Source organism: Tenrec ecaudatus, chromosome 3 (genome assembly GCF_050624435.1).
Source record: "Tenrec ecaudatus isolate mTenEca1 chromosome 3, mTenEca1.hap1, whole genome shotgun sequence".
Classification (NCBI taxonomy): domain Eukaryota; kingdom Metazoa; phylum Chordata; class Mammalia; order Afrosoricida; family Tenrecidae; genus Tenrec; species Tenrec ecaudatus.
The window spans coordinates 120,694,143-120,709,701 of record NC_134532.1 but is presented as its reverse complement, the minus strand read 5'-3'; the positions used below and the strand labels follow the sequence as shown (position 1 = coordinate 120,709,701).

At 40.7% G+C, this 15,559-nt stretch overlaps 1 protein-coding gene across 1 annotated transcript in view; it reads right to left on the bottom strand.

The window, feature by feature from the left end:
* Positions 1 to 369: 369 nt before the first annotated feature.
* The window catches only part of PPP3CA (protein phosphatase 3 catalytic subunit alpha), a 348,928-nt gene continuing 333,738 nt past the window's right edge, over positions 370 to 15,559 (bottom strand). The window contains exons 12-13 of the mRNA XM_075543988.1: positions 9,329 to 9,426; positions 370 to 2,980 (exon numbers count right to left, since the gene is read on the bottom strand). Coding sequence (XP_075400103.1) covers positions 2,784 to 2,980; positions 9,329 to 9,426 — 295 coding nt within the window. The 3' untranslated portion in view covers positions 370 to 2,783. The remainder of the gene's footprint in view (positions 2,981 to 9,328; positions 9,427 to 15,559) is intronic.

The window sequence follows — 15,559 nt, the reverse complement described above, 5'->3', positions numbered from 1 at the left end:
CCTGAGAGATGTGCCAAACCTAGCTGTCATTCTCCATAAATTAGATGAAAATTTGGCATTAACCATAGCCCCTAGGAGAGGTCTGTTGGGAGATGGGGAAGGCAGGAGGCTAAGTGAATGTTATTTGTGTGAGACACAGACAGAGGAACTCAGACAGACACGGAAAATGCAATGGCATGACAAACTCCGGAGTTCAACAATTGGAGTGAGTTCTAGTAAATGGTGAACTGACATTAGCATTCCTTTTGGGGAAATAACTTCGGTTCGATATATTGCTTCTAAAGATGAAATTATGATGCAAAACATATGGCATTAATTTTCTTAATAGTGACCAAATGACCAAGCAGTACTCACATCAATAGCTTATTTTAATGTCAAATGTTTATTTCTATGCCATAGTTGCCTCAGCACAATTTGTAAAGGAAAAGAATTAAAAAAAAGATTTTCTTTTTGTCAGGATATTGTCTCTGCAGGTATAAGGAAGAAAACAAACCCCTCGGTACCAGAAATACCATTCTTTCACATCATTCTAGTAAGTTGTATCTAAATATTTTTCTTGTATGTCATTTTTTTGGGGGGGGGCTGGAAAAATATCCACCGGGGTGGGGGATTCGGATTCATTCAAATGAACTTGGGATGCTAGTCTTTGTCAGAGAATATACCGAGAACATCTTTGTTTTAGTACACTCTATCACTAATTGTCATATTCTTAATATTTAATAAAACAGGCATACTTCATTACATAAAACAAAGTGCACTGAAAATGAACAGTGTCAGAAACAAACTGAAAGTTGGTGTGTCTTAAATATCTGGGAGCTTGGATATTAGCTGAAGCGCCGGTATACAAATTTCATATCAATACAAATGCAGCTCTTTCCTGTGAGGACAATGTCCTTGGAAGTTAGTTCTTCTGGCTGTAGCAGACAGGGCATCCGATACAACTGAAACAAGCTGATAACAAATGGATATAGGTTTTTCCCAATGAAAAGGAAAGCTCTGGCTTCATAAAGGACTCCCACAGTCACGGAGCCAGAAAAGATGGCATCTGCGCTTTACATCGATTGATCATGTCTGATTTGAGACTCACATCCACCAAGATTCTTAGGGCTCAAGCAGGCACCGCACCTTAGATCACAGGCCTGCATGAGCCTATTAAAGTGAAGCGTGATACCTGGTGGTGGGCCCAGCACCTAGAAGACGCCACCCACGGTGGCTGTGCACTTCAATCCCTTCATCAGACTCAGTGAAAGGATAAGAGTTCTTTAAGTTCATGCACATTTTTTTTTATTGAGTAGTAATATAAAATGCTTTTTCTTTTTCATTGTTACAAGTGCATGCTTTGATTGCCAACATTTCAGAAGTCAAATTACAAAGGCAAGGCTTTAGGCTGTAGTGAATTACTTGGGCACTTATACAATTGTTAAAAAATATGAATGGACTTTTGTTGTTGTTGTTTTCAGAATGAACCAGTTGTAACCCGTAACTGATATACAAAGGGGAAAAAAAGTGAAAAAAGTACATATTTTCTTTGTGGCACATGACAGAACAGAATGAAATTAACTAAACCATGATGACATTAACAGTTACCATGCATTTGGAGTTTCACATGTCACTACAAACTTATTTAAAGTTCACAAAGTTTGCTAAACATGCTAACCATCTATATGTGCACTGACAAGCTTATGTTAAAAACTTTTATGAATACTCTCCCCTTTAGATTTTTTCAAAGCTTTTTTGATTACAAAATGTCAAGGCAGGAAGCATTCGGGAATATGAAGGATGCCAGTACACGTACCTTTCCAGTACGCGCCAGGCCACTAAGAGCATGACAGTCCCGTACAGGCCAAGACAGCCATTTTTTTTCTTAAAAAACATGCATAGGCAGATTTTTTTTACAGAATATAGATGCTTTATCACTTTACTTAATATGGTGTCTTGTTCACTATACTTAAAAATGCACCACTCATAAATATTTAATTCAGCAAGCCACAACCAAGACTTGATTTTTTTCAACAAAAAACCCTAAATATAAACAGCAAAAAAGGATAGATGTAATTATTCCAGTTTTTTTAAAACTTAAAGGAAAGATATTCATTGCCAAATTAATAAGTGTTATATGGAAGAAAAAAAGGGCATTCAAGCACACTAAAGAAACCTGAGGTAAGCGTAATCTGTACAAAATTAAACTGTCCTTTTTGGCATTTTAACAAATTTGCAACATTCTTTTTTTTTCTTTTTCTTTTTTTTAAGACTGCCTAATTCAGTTTATAGCCATTGTCTGACAAGAGTAGCAAAACATTATCAATAAATAGTCCTTATTTAGTTTGTACATCATTTTGTTAAAAATGTTTGATGTCATCCATTTTTAGTGCCGTGACTGTAAACGTACAGTAGAGTAGGAAATTAGACAAAGTGTTCATGTCCAGTAACATAATAAAAGGCTGTCATTAACCTATCTAGAAGTCCCCCAATGCAGTAGGAAAACGTGTTCATTCCTCTAACATCGCAGTATAGACACTAGCGTTAGCTTTCTTTAAAATTTCCCCCCTAGAAGCATTTTTTTAAAAGGCATACCCAAAGGAGGTGTTTAATCACAACCCCCAACAAAATATAGTTTATCATCTCTTTCCCGCTTTTATTTTATGATAGTGTAAACTGAATCCTGAATTCCTGGCCCCCAGAGCAAATAAACTACCATCTGAGGCAAGAATATCCAACTGCCGATATACAGCCATCCCCATCATGCCCTGCAGCTCAGAAAAAAAAAAGTGAACAGGAAGTGGTCACTGAATATTGCTGCTATTGCTGCCATTGCTGTCCGTGCCGTTAGTCTCTGAGGCGAGGGCCTTGTTGATGGAGTTAAGGTTGGCGTCAGAGGGCATGGCATCTCTGCGAGGCGGCATCCTCTCGTTAATCCGGTCTAAGCCCTTGGCCTCCTCGAAGCTAGTGATCTTATGTTGTGGTGAAAATCCTTTGATAGCTAAACAGAAAATCATTAAAAAAGAGAGAGAGATGATTAGCCAGAGGTAAACAAATGGCTGAGCTGCGGTCTCTGGTGATGTTAGCGATTTCGCAGAGCGAGAGGGGTCCTTTAGTGGAGAACATGGGGACTGACAGGACCTGAACACAACACCACAGACTCCTTACCATACTCGAAGGTAACCAAAAGGTTTGAAAACAGCCAATGTCTCTTGCCAACCAAAATGTCCTCTTGAAGTTAGTAAATTGTAAACATTTCTCTTGTCCTCACAAACGTTTAGTGCAAAGAAATCTCAAGTGGATATGTGAGGAGAAAAATTGCTATTAGGTGCATGAGAGTTGATTTGTTTGTAGTGAACCTCAGTGTTGTTAGACCCAGCATCAACTGACTACTCTATTAGCAGGATCGTGCATAAAATAGTCTCTTCGGCAGATGTTAATGCAGCCCTACTTGTATTATCTTATTGTGTTAGTATTGGTAAATTCAGTGGGATTACTGGGTCTGCTGAACTTTAAAAATCCAGTAAAGGGCTTAGAGTAGAGATTGTAAAAAGCAAAAAAAATGAATTAACCTGGGGCATTTCAATACCATCTCATAATCCAAAAAGACTTCCTCTTCAAATAACTCAATGGTGATATAAGAAAAAAGAGGTAAAAATTATACATTCATATTTCCCCCACTCAATTTTGGAGGTACATAGAGTGGGTAACAAGATAAGAGAAAAACCAGAAAAACCAAGCTCAGTTATACTAAGCAAATAAGCTGTTTGGCTCTTCAGCAGTGAACAGGTCAAACTGATTTCATCTGGTTATCCATTACTGCCAACAGCAAAGAATACCTGCTTCTTAGCGGATCAATGGACACCTGAGTTCTGGGTAAAAGACCGGCAAAGGGGAAAGCCTTTCATAATCTTTAGCAAAAACAAATTGGACTGTTTGGGGACCTATTCCGTTAAAACATGGACTCTCACAGTGAGGGCCACGAGAGCTGGTTTGTGTGCAGTGACCCTCAGTGGGTGACAGGGATAGGCCAGGCATCCGTGCTCAGAAGTGTGTTGGGTTCTTCCGCGGGAGCACCAAGCAGTGTGCTGAAAATAAAAGGGCTGAAATGGGGAACCGATGACATCAGTTTGCTTTGCTCTCTGAGAAGTGTAAGCCGGGTCTGGAAGGGCCAATCACCAATGCTGAACGGGGCTGCATCATCATGGCTGATTAAGGATAATTTTGTGGGGCCTTTCTCACTCATTCCCAATCCTATTTGGGAGGCGGGGGTGGGGGGGCGGGGCGGTGGAGAAAGGCAGCTCCAAGCTGACACTTCACCAGCCACTGCGACCCACGTGTCCTGTTCTTTCCATGAGGATGGGCAAGAACCGCAAAAGACACAGTTTTCTCAAAACTCATCACCTAGGAGAAATTGTTCACTTTCCCCTCTTTATTTTCAGTGTTAGCAAAATGGTGATTAGTCAACCATGAGAGGGAGACAATGGAGAAATGGGGAAAGACCAAGGCCCAAAGCAAAGCTTCTTAATTCTTCTCTAATTTTGTAATAAATTGCAAATCAAAGAATACTAGGAGCTGTCGAAAGAGCATCCGTCCTGAAAATGCAGTCCATGATTGGTAGCGGTGAAGGGATAGCCGGCACGGCAGCTCCAGCCTTTTCTAAACCATGGCATCGTTTCATCGTGATCAGGAAAGACACCGACTCTCACAGTCAGTATAATTTATGAAGAAGCCATGTTATTGATTAGAAGGCAAACGTGGGATGTGTCTAGCTTTCAAAAGCCAATATGGTGGGTGGGTGGGTGGGTGGGTTCCCGCTACAAATCCCGCTGGAATCATCTGCGCTTCTGGAATTGGGGTCCATGTCCAATCAATTTTTGTCTATCCAGGTATATGAAGAATGTGCTCTGCTTAGTTGCTGGTCAGACAATGGGTATTAGCAATTTACATTGGTAGTATACTTAACACAACACAGAGTCACAGAAACCACAAATAAAAGAAAAAAATAAAAAACAGCCATACTATCCACAAGAATGCACACTGCAGATTAGAATTTGCCCAGAGAACAGAGAATTCCCACATAAATAGCAGTTGTACTCACTGCTATTTAGGAAGCAGTTGTATTTTCTCTTACAGCAGGTCATTACCCCTAGCATATCCAAATCGTCCGCAAATTAGAAGAGTCTAGAGGGGCGCTTCTCATGTCAGACCAAGGGACCATAAGCACACAATTTTGGGGGAAAAAAAGGCCATCTTGTCTTGCAAGAACAAAATACAACTGAAGAATTTGTTTTAAAGGGGAACTTCAAATTATTCCTTTAAAAATTTCCAGTAGATATGGCACATACGATATGAAAAGCTATTTTGAAATACAGGTCTCTCCTAACCATGGATTAAAAAAGTTCTCAAAAAGTAATGACTAAACGTACAACTTTAGTGTCCTTAAGCCCCGTGAGGGCGCGGTCGGTGAGATACATGTCTTGATTTCTCCTGCAGCACTTAGTGTGGTTCCCGATCCAAAGCAGGCGCTCAGTGAACATAAATCGATTGACAGCCTACTTGGTATTCAGTATTCTTGTTACCGGCCATTTCCTCAGGGACTAGCTTTTTAAAAGACTCTTTCTAATATTTGGCTTTCACTAATTGATCTGTAAACACCAGTAGGTTAAGATTCAACACGTCCAGCAGAACAGGTCATTCCAGACATACCTGTCATGTGTTGCGATCTTCACAGAGAGACAAAAATTAAAGTTAGACTAAAAAAAAGCACTGTTTTATTTTTTGGGGATTTGTGTGTGTGTGCTAGAAGTGTCTTCTGAAGGTTACAATGAATAAATCTCATTTTATCTCCTTCTTTTCAGTACTGAATGAAAGTGATTTGAGGAAGGACATGGTGTAGCTCAATAAATGTTTCTATTTGTGTGTATATATATATTTACATTACTTATCAAAACTTCTACTTTAACCCCCACCCATATATATATATATATATATAATCCTTTTGTTCCGTGTGATTATATGAAGTTCAGTGTATCCAAGTCAAACACAGCTTTAAAGGAAAAAAAGGAGAATTACCAACAAACGAACAGACCATGAAAAGGACATTTTCCCCTTTAAAGCAAGAACATTTTGGTTAATACTGAGCCACAACTGTTAGCCCAACACCCACACACTCTGTACAAGCTACAGCAAAAAGAAATAAATAATCAAAATTAAAAAATGAATACACCCAGCAGAGCCCTTATCTGTTGTAGGCGCAACAGAAAGGGGACTGGCCGGTTTACCTTCATCAGCCTCAATAGCCTCAACAGTAGCTGAAGGGAAGAGAGGGTGCAAAATGAATGAGAGAAACGAGCAGAGGGTTTCTTAATTCTAAGAACAAATCAGTGACGATCAAAGGAGCTAAGAGAACTCATGTTCCTGTTAAGTGCTGGATTCTGGCACAGACAACCAAACAGAAAGTCTCCAAAGGAAAGAACAGAAAAACAAAATAAAAAACTAAAATAGTAAGTGTCCTTCACGAGCTGAATATAATCTATTATTTGCTCCCTTAGGAAGTGACAATACAATCAGTTGCAAAAATTTTCAGGAAGGTGTGAACTGGATCGAATGGTTCAAGGTCCAGGCAAGTCTAAAACGTGCACCTGACTTACACACAGCACTGCAAACCATGGCTGTGCTTGGTGACTTAGTTTAAAAACGCCATGGAAAACGGCAGAACTTGAAGTGGTACCACCATGTCAGTGGAATAATTCATACTATTCAATATTGAAGAGTACTACTTCCTAATGTAAGGGAAAAACAAGGGCTATACGTGTGTGCGTGCGTGCACACGCACATTTAGATAAAGAATAGAATCCGTGTGTCCAATGTGATAATGACGTGACTCTTTGAAAACAAGGGCTTAAGGAGGGTGAACGTTAAGTTAGAAGGGGCAGGGGAGAAAGGAAGTGGACACGCCCAAGGAAAAAAAAAACCTCTTTTAGGTGGGAGAGCAGGAAACCCAATTTAAAATTAGTTTTCTTTTCTTTCTTGGGATATCACTTTGGGAAATAAAATTCTGGAAGTGCTACAATCTAAGTGGTAATGTGCCTGAAGCCTCGGTACTTCTGTTGGCACTTTAGAGAACAGACAACCCACCTACTGAAACGTCAGCACTTCCCAGCCAGAACATTAGAAGCCCAATGCTTTAGAGCAAGCTTTCTAGATGGTCAAAGGAGGCGCCCTCCCTAGACAAGGGTCTGTTGTTCAGCTAGACGAGCTTTGCTTAATGAAGTGCTCCAAAATGTTGAATATTCAATTCCTACCCCTTGACTGAAATTCGCATTTTCTTACACTTTGAGGTTTAAAATGAGAGCAACGGCCAAATGTGCACTCTAATTTCCTTACAGTGCAGCTTAGAGTCTTATGCTAGAAATAACAGTTACCTCCCTCGAGAGGAGCTCAATAGTAGAACTTTGATGGTTTCTCCTTTTGGAAAAATGGAAGGAAGGAAGACAATAACATCTGAGGTTTTGGTCAGGTATGTGGTCTAAAATATAAGCTTTCAAATTTCATCACTAACAGAGTTACGGCCCCTCGGTCTCCTGTGTGTGTGTGTGTGTGTGTGTGTGTGTATGAGTTCAACATAAAATCATGCAAACCAATACGTAGAAAATCAATTAAAAGAAAAGCCAAATGATCCAGGTTAAAAATGTAGGTAAACATCTAACATAAAATAACGAACTATAATAACTTATGTAACTTAAATTTAAAAGTAAAGCAAAATATCTGGAGCCACACCAGCACTGGCATGCTAGATACGTGTACTGCCCACTGCTAATGTATCCTCCTAAGGCAACAGCACAGGACCCTGGTGGGGCAGTTGTTAACGGGTTGGGCTGCGGTCTGAAACCACCAGGGGCTTTCTACTCCTATACACATTTCGGTCTCAGGAACTCTCAGGAGCCCTGCTACCCTTGGCCTTGACGGCAGGGAGATAAAGCAAATGTGGCCATCAGTCCTGATAGCACCAGAACTTGTGGCTTCAAATGTGCTTCTCAGAAATGATGCTGGTTTCAGTCAATTAGGTAGATAAGTGTTTTATGCTTATAAATAATCCATTATGCTAATATTTCAGTGAGTTTACTTTGGTGGGAAAGCCTCTTTTTATTTCCAAGTTACTAAAATATATCCTTGAGTTATAAAGAGGAATTTACACCAATCACACCATTTATTTTTCCTACAGTCATTGAAGAAATTGCATCTTTTTTGTGGAAACTCAGCTGACTTTGAAATAAATTCATATGAGAAAAAGGAAAACTATCGTGATGTTGCTAGGCGGTGGTCATCAGCAGTCTCCTATACCTGCTGAGCCTCTATGTGGAGAAGGTGTAGCTAAAGGCCTGAGGGTCTGAATTGAAGAACAAGGATAGAAAAGAAAACACAAAAAAAGATTTAGAGAAAGAGACAGGAAAATAAGCAAGAGGCTGAGATTGCTTCAAAACGGTCACAATGCGTTTTTGTTCAATTTATCTTTTCTGTCTCACAGGTTAATCTAGGAGTACATTTTCTACAAAGCAACGCTAAAATGGGATTCTAATAATGTAATTAGTAAAAATAGGTAATAAACCAGTAAGCGTGTCTAAAAATTATACATTCCAATAGTGGCTAGAACACTAGCCATATGGGGGCTACTTAGGTAATGTTAATGATAATCACATAAATTTAAGAATTTGGTTTCTCAGTCCTACTAGATAAACTTCAAGTGCCCTCTCAGTAGCTGCTGTAGCGGACAGCAGAAATACGGACATTTCCATCATTTCATCATTGGCTAGCTCTTTTTAGGATAAAAATCTATCTCAGTGAAAATGTTACTTTCCACAATCACATCTAGTTCTAGGCCCTTTCTTAGGCTCTAAATTAATGAATCAAATAAAGAGATATTGAGTTGCTAGTTTTGATTCCAGCGGATGCTGAAATGATCCTTGTAGCATCTGTAATTTACTCTCCATTACAATCTAGACTTCTGGATATAACGTAGTCTATCTGCATGCATACTTGTGTGTGTTTCCTCGACTAGATGAAAACTTTAATGACGAATAGAATTTAGAAGTTGTGTTTAGTGGGTGATTGGCTCCAGGTGGTCAGACCCATCGTGCATGTGAACCTCTTTGACTGCTAGGTGGGCCTGAGTACGTGGTTCTATACAAACGAGGAGGAGCCAAGGGGCAACAGGCGTCTTCTCGTGAGAGGAGGAGCCGTATGTTAGCTGAGGCAGGTCATCCTGATGTGACCTTTCAGCCCTTCTTTCAGCCGAGAAGGACCAAAGCAAGCAGGGCTGCCTGAGGTGCTGGGTCGGTCCACTTACCGCTTTGCAAGGTTTGCTTCCCTCCAGAGAGCACTCCGCTGGGGAGCATGCCAGTGGGAGTCAGGCCCTTCAGCGTCAGCACGCTCTCACTCTCTTCCCTAGAGAAAGGCACAAGGCGGGGGGCACACACATCTGAGTTTTCAGTTTGGGTGAAAAAGAAGTGATGCAGAAGAAAACACAGGCACCTAAGAATTCCTGCTTACTCACCTTGGTTTTGCCTTTTTGGAAAAAGAATTTTTGTACCACCTACAATATATCCTACTTTTATATATCCATATACAAACAATGCCGCACGAATGCACTGCTAGGATAAAGTTTACCATCAGAGAACTGTGGGGAGAGGACAGTCTCTTCAGAGTTTGAACGAAACTGAAAGCACTTTGGGTTTTTTAACCAGGCCTCATCTGACAGTTGTCACTTGTGACAGTAGTAGAAAGGACCCAGGCAGGGGCTCATGTAAGCTCTCCAGCGAGGGGTCAAGAATGTTTAAGTGAAAGTGACTGGACTGAGGAAGAAAAACCAGATGGCGCGTGAGAGATGAAAATCAAAAACAATAACGAAATTCAGTCTACAGATTAGGGAACCAAGAATTACATTCATGGAGTTATGACGGAACTTTGACTTTACATCATAAGCCTGCCAAATCATGGTAACAGTTAATAGGCGATGGGAGACATTTTTCGGGGTTTCTTTTCCAGCCTCCCCTTCCTTGCTAATTGCTTAAAATTATCTCATAACTCACTATGCCAAAGACTTTACAATTCGTTTTAGATATAACATTTCAACTGCATTTATTAATCACCGTGACATTATTAAACTAATAACATTAAAATTATAATAAAAATATGGCTATGAAGTAGGGCTAGACATTTCAAATGCATAAATACTTATGTGCGATATATACAATGGCCTATTCTACATTTTCATGAACATGGGTAACATGAACCACACAGAATTTCAAAGCTTTCCCAACTTGCTACTTACACAAACTTCCTTCAGTTTAGAAATTGACAGTGCCCCCCCCCCCCGCCCCCGATTAAGCTTAAAGATCACCCTCAACTCCATTTCATTCTGCATCAAATCTTGAGAGTGCTACCTGACAATCTGTCTAAGAGACGATCATTTCTTACAACACAACTACTCGGACCCCTCAGGTTTCCCACAGCTGATTTCTCAGAGGTACATCGCCCAGCCTTCTCTGGAGGCGCCTCTGGGTGGCCTTGGGTCTGACACGCTTATTAGCAGCAAGCGCACTGACTATTTACACTATCTAGGGGTTCCTTAAAAGGCCCTAGGAGGTCCTAAAACAACAACAGCAAAAAACACCCCACTGTCCTCATACACTCACACTCACCATCTCTTAAACTACAGCCCCTGCCTGTGTGCACTTTGCTTAAACCCCCTGTCACCACACCCTTCCCTGGGGGTCTGTGTGCTCCAATGTTACCCAGACACTATTTACCACAACATTCACCGCCTATGCCTTCCCCCCACTTTATTTCTTTACCCAAAGCACTCATCGCCATATGGAAACTTTTGTTTAGTCTATGAGGGGGCCTGATAAAAGTTTGTGGGAACACAGAATTAAAAGAAAATGGAATTTAAAAAAAAGAAAATAGAAATTTTCCATGAGCTTCTTGAAAGCCTTCATATACTTCTGGTCTCCGCTGTCTAGCTCCCCATTCCACCCGAGCCAGCCAGGTGCCGGATGATAGGGAAGTATCTCAAAAGATTTGAACACATTCTTCTACATTCTAATTCAGAAAAAGGCTTGTATGTCATGAATGATTACTATTCCTCTATATAAGATCCTAGCCTTAAGTACATTTACAGGAAAACGAGAATTCCCGATGCGTGGGCACGGTCAGTGGGATCATTATCCTTACACATGTGAAACTTTTTGTATTATGGATTTTGTTTCTTGATTTTAGACGTACCCTATTTATTTATTTTTAAGCCACATAAATCATTATCTAGGTGTGAGGGAAAAAAATCTGGAGAGAATTTTGTTTTTAAGGAAACATACATATACCTATATATATGTACACGTATTTATTACACTATCCACCTCAAGAAATTAAATTAACAAAATCTTAATAAACGCCCCCCTTTTTCTTTTTCTATGTATTTTTAATTATTATTAAATACTCTTCTTGGGGGCTCTTACTTCTCTTATCACAATCTATACATTTATCCATTGTTTTTAATTTTTTAAGTTTTCATTTTGTACCAACATTAGAGAGACCTGTTCTAAAATCCGCTTTGGAATAATTCTCACTTTGGCTAAATCTCACTCATGTGGCTCAGTGTAAACTCCTGAATTTCTCTGCTTCAAATTCTTTGTCGTTGGAAGGTTAACTTATATGGTGTGTATTAAAAGCTAGCACGTCCGGTCATTCTCTCTGCCTTCCTTTCCCTTCTCTCTCCACTGGATTCCGACCTCCCTGGGTGGGATGTTTCAACGCGGCGACTTTGATGTTTCCAGCAGCATCTTCACATCTCAATCCCAGCTTTCTCTGCTGAGTTCCCACTCAGAAGGACACCTCTGTGGTTTTTGCACTAAGGAATGGCGTCCTCCTTCCTGAAAGAGCCTATGCTCTCAGCTCTTGTGACACTTTATCCCCTGTCCTTCCCGTTCCGTTCCCCTCTGCAGTACTTCAGTTGTTCTTTTTCATCTGCCTCTAGACCGAGGCCTGCCAACATGGTTGCCACCAACCACGTGAAACATGGCTGTTCTGAGGAGGTATGTGCTACACATTGGCAATACCCACTGGATTTTTAATACTTAGTATAAAAATTTAAAAAGCAAATATCTCTTTACTGCCTTTTCATGGTGACACGATGACATCACAACACCCTGGATGTTTATGTGAAATAGGCTGTATTCTTAAAATCAATTCCATTTGTTTCTTTTGACTTCTTTTAGTGTGGCTTTTGGAAATATAAAATTATATATGTAGCTTACATCACAGCTCTTCTGAAAAGCTCTGTCCCAAAGGGTTCTTTTGTTCCTCGCTCCACCTTCGCTCGCTCCCTGGAAAGGCAGGCCGCTTCTGTTGCTTCAGGCTGGTCTGTGTGTTGGCTACTCGCATGGCTGCGTTTCCGCTCCCACCTCTCTGTGAGGCTCCGCGGCTGAATTCCTACCTGCCTCTCCATGACTGGCGTACCAATCAGCCAAAGGGAAAAGAAGCCTAGTCCAATACCTCTTATTCCTCCCAATAAATATCCAGCAGATGTTCCTGTTCACCAAAATACTTCTAAAGAAGCAACATGTTCACCAAAATACTTCCCCTAAAGCAGCAACAGCATCCTATTAGCAACTTCATGGGCTAGAACCTCTGAAATATTCTTGCAATTAAATCCCCTTTCACATCAGGTCCTCCATAGCAAACAGCAGAATCTACCCTGGCTAGTTTTCATGGCAGATATTTTAAGTACTATTGGAGTGCTTCCTGGGCCAAGAACCAGAGCTGGATACTCTGCAGCTAGGAAGAGCGTCCCTGCACTCTGTGGGGTCTGCCACTGTCACAAGCAGCTGCATCGAAGGACACAGTCAAGTTGGTAGCTAGCCTCCAAAAATGCCGAAACATTTCTTTCTTCGCTGGCCCTACAGAGGCCACCCCCACAGAAGGGTTGCCTTCCACGTTGGCAGCCATATTTAGAAGGAGTCTTATGTGCAAAGATCTGATAGCTGGGTTCTAGGCAAACTGTCCCCCTCTCTCCACCCACTTCCCCTGGCAAAGGCTGCTTAAAGACAGGTTTCTGGTTCTGTTATAATGCTGCAAATTATCAAAATAGATGGGCAGCTATATCTAGCAAAGCCACATCACTGCCCACACTCATTCATTACCTTACAATATTTTTGAGCCTCAAAATATCTTCTGTTTGTCCCTTACTTGTTCTCTGAAAGCCTACTTCAGCATCTTTTACTTGGATCATTTCTAGAACTTCCCAAGTGTCCATCGTATCACTAACACGTCTTCTTGCTAAACATCAAGTTGCCACAGTAACACATGCATCAGCTGGCATGCCTCTCATTCCATGGATAGAGCGTTAGGCCTCTTGATTGCCTGCCGCACAACACTTGAGCACGGCACCGCAGACCTGCCAGAACCGGGACTGACACGCATTTGGACCTCTCTGGTCACCGACATTCACACCATTTACCAACCCGGCCCTTCGATGTGCTTAGAATGTGCCGACTACTCGGTTCCCTTTCAGGTAGCAGTCCCCTCAGTGCTGCGCATGAGCTGAGTGACAAGTGGCATGGCCTCTCTTGGTTGCCAATTCCTCTTTGTCAAACGAGGCCAGTGTGGTATCGATGTACCGTGTAGATTACTGTGCCATGTGTTTACATTGGTCCAGTCCAACAGCTGGCACTCAGGAAGCACCCAATAAAATGATGCCATTGATAATTACTCTTGGCGCCACGCCCCTGTGACCGACTAGTTCTAATCTTCTTCAAATACCTTCGCCAAAATCCTGCACTTAACACAGCGGTCAACCTAATGCCGTGACCCTTTCATACAGTTCCTCATGTTGTGATGACTCCCCAACCATAACATTATTTTTGTTGCTACTTTATAACTGTCATTTTGCTACTGTTAGGAATCAGGTGACCCCTGTGAAAGGGTCATTTGACCCCCCCAACGGGGTTGCGACCCAGAGGTGGAGAATCGCTTCACAGAAAGAACCCTGTGCATCTCTCCTGAGCTCACGCCTACCATTTCCCTCTCCTTATGAACATCCTACTTAGGAGCCACAGGTGTTCCTTCCTGTCCTCGTCCACAGCAGAATGCCTGTCCGTGGAGTTGGTACATGTTTCATTGTATTATATTAGTTTATAATTTATATGCTTATCAGACTAAGTGGGTACCCAGATGATTTAACTCAGCATCCGATACACATTAGATGCTCAATCATTATTCTTATAAATTTAACTTACTTTTCTCTGGGTATGAGCTTCTTGTATTTTATAACTTTGCTACATGTTTGAAAAACAATACTATATATCATTTTTATAATACTATAAAAACAATACTATATATAATTTTTATAATACTATATATAATTATATACATATATATATATTAGAATCCTTGAGTCCTCCTACAGATTTACAGATTTTATAAATGCATTATACACCTGTAGAACAAAACTTGGGGTTCGATTTTATAATTAGAGAGATACTTTTTTGAGGAGCAATAAAATTATTTTTAAATTGTTTTTTCTATTAATAGATTCAATCTCTGTCAAGTTCCTGTTTATGACTAGGCCCAAATGATCCTTTCCTCATCTGGAATAATTATGCCTCGCATGCTAGCAGGCAGGGGCTGAAGGGACTTGTCAATTTCAAGACCTACCATATTATGATTCTATAGCATTGTTCTTAACACCCCTAAGTGGAATGAAATCCCACGGAGATGGAAGCAATCATTTCTGTAAGAAAGATCTTGCTTTTTTCTAGATGCATTCTCACATGGGAATTTTGGGGCTGTTTTAACTTCTGAAATTTTTACCAATAAAGACTTCCAAGAGAGGATGAAATGTGAGTGCTTATGGGTAAAGACTATGGGAAAATAAATAGGCAAGTGTTCACCGAGAGGTACCATTTGAGTTCAGAATCTTTACATCATCCTTTCCCCCACCCCAAATCTTCTAGTCCACAGACCTTTATGCCCGTCTTATTTCTACCTAAGGGTCTTTGTACTTTCTATTTACTATTTTTGCCTTGAGTCTAAAAAAAAAAGTCAAAGCCATTCCGGTTGGGTTAATTTTGACACAAAGACGTTTTAAGATAAAGTGGTAACAGCCCCAAGGGTTTCTAAGGCTGTACTATTTAGGAAAGCAAATCACTACATCTTTCTCTTGTAGAGTGCTCAAATTGCTGACTTTCTGGTTAGTAGCCACGTGCTTTACCACCTGGTCACCAGGGCTCATCTTGCTTTGAACTGCACACCCACATCTTCTGCCCAAACGCCATCACTCAGAAATTCTTTGATGATAATGTACTGAAACATGTGAGTGATTTCCACTTGCTATCCCCTGTATGCTACCTTTCTGCATGGTATGTTATCAGTGCTTTAAGCTTAATTACCTATTTTTTAATCGAAGGAATGAGATAGTTTAGCTAGGGATATAGAGCATTAGAGCAAAGGGAGCCTCATTAATTAGGCTGTAGGGAACAATCATTTCCTATTTTTAGCTTCATGGTGATGTATTTGTGATTGG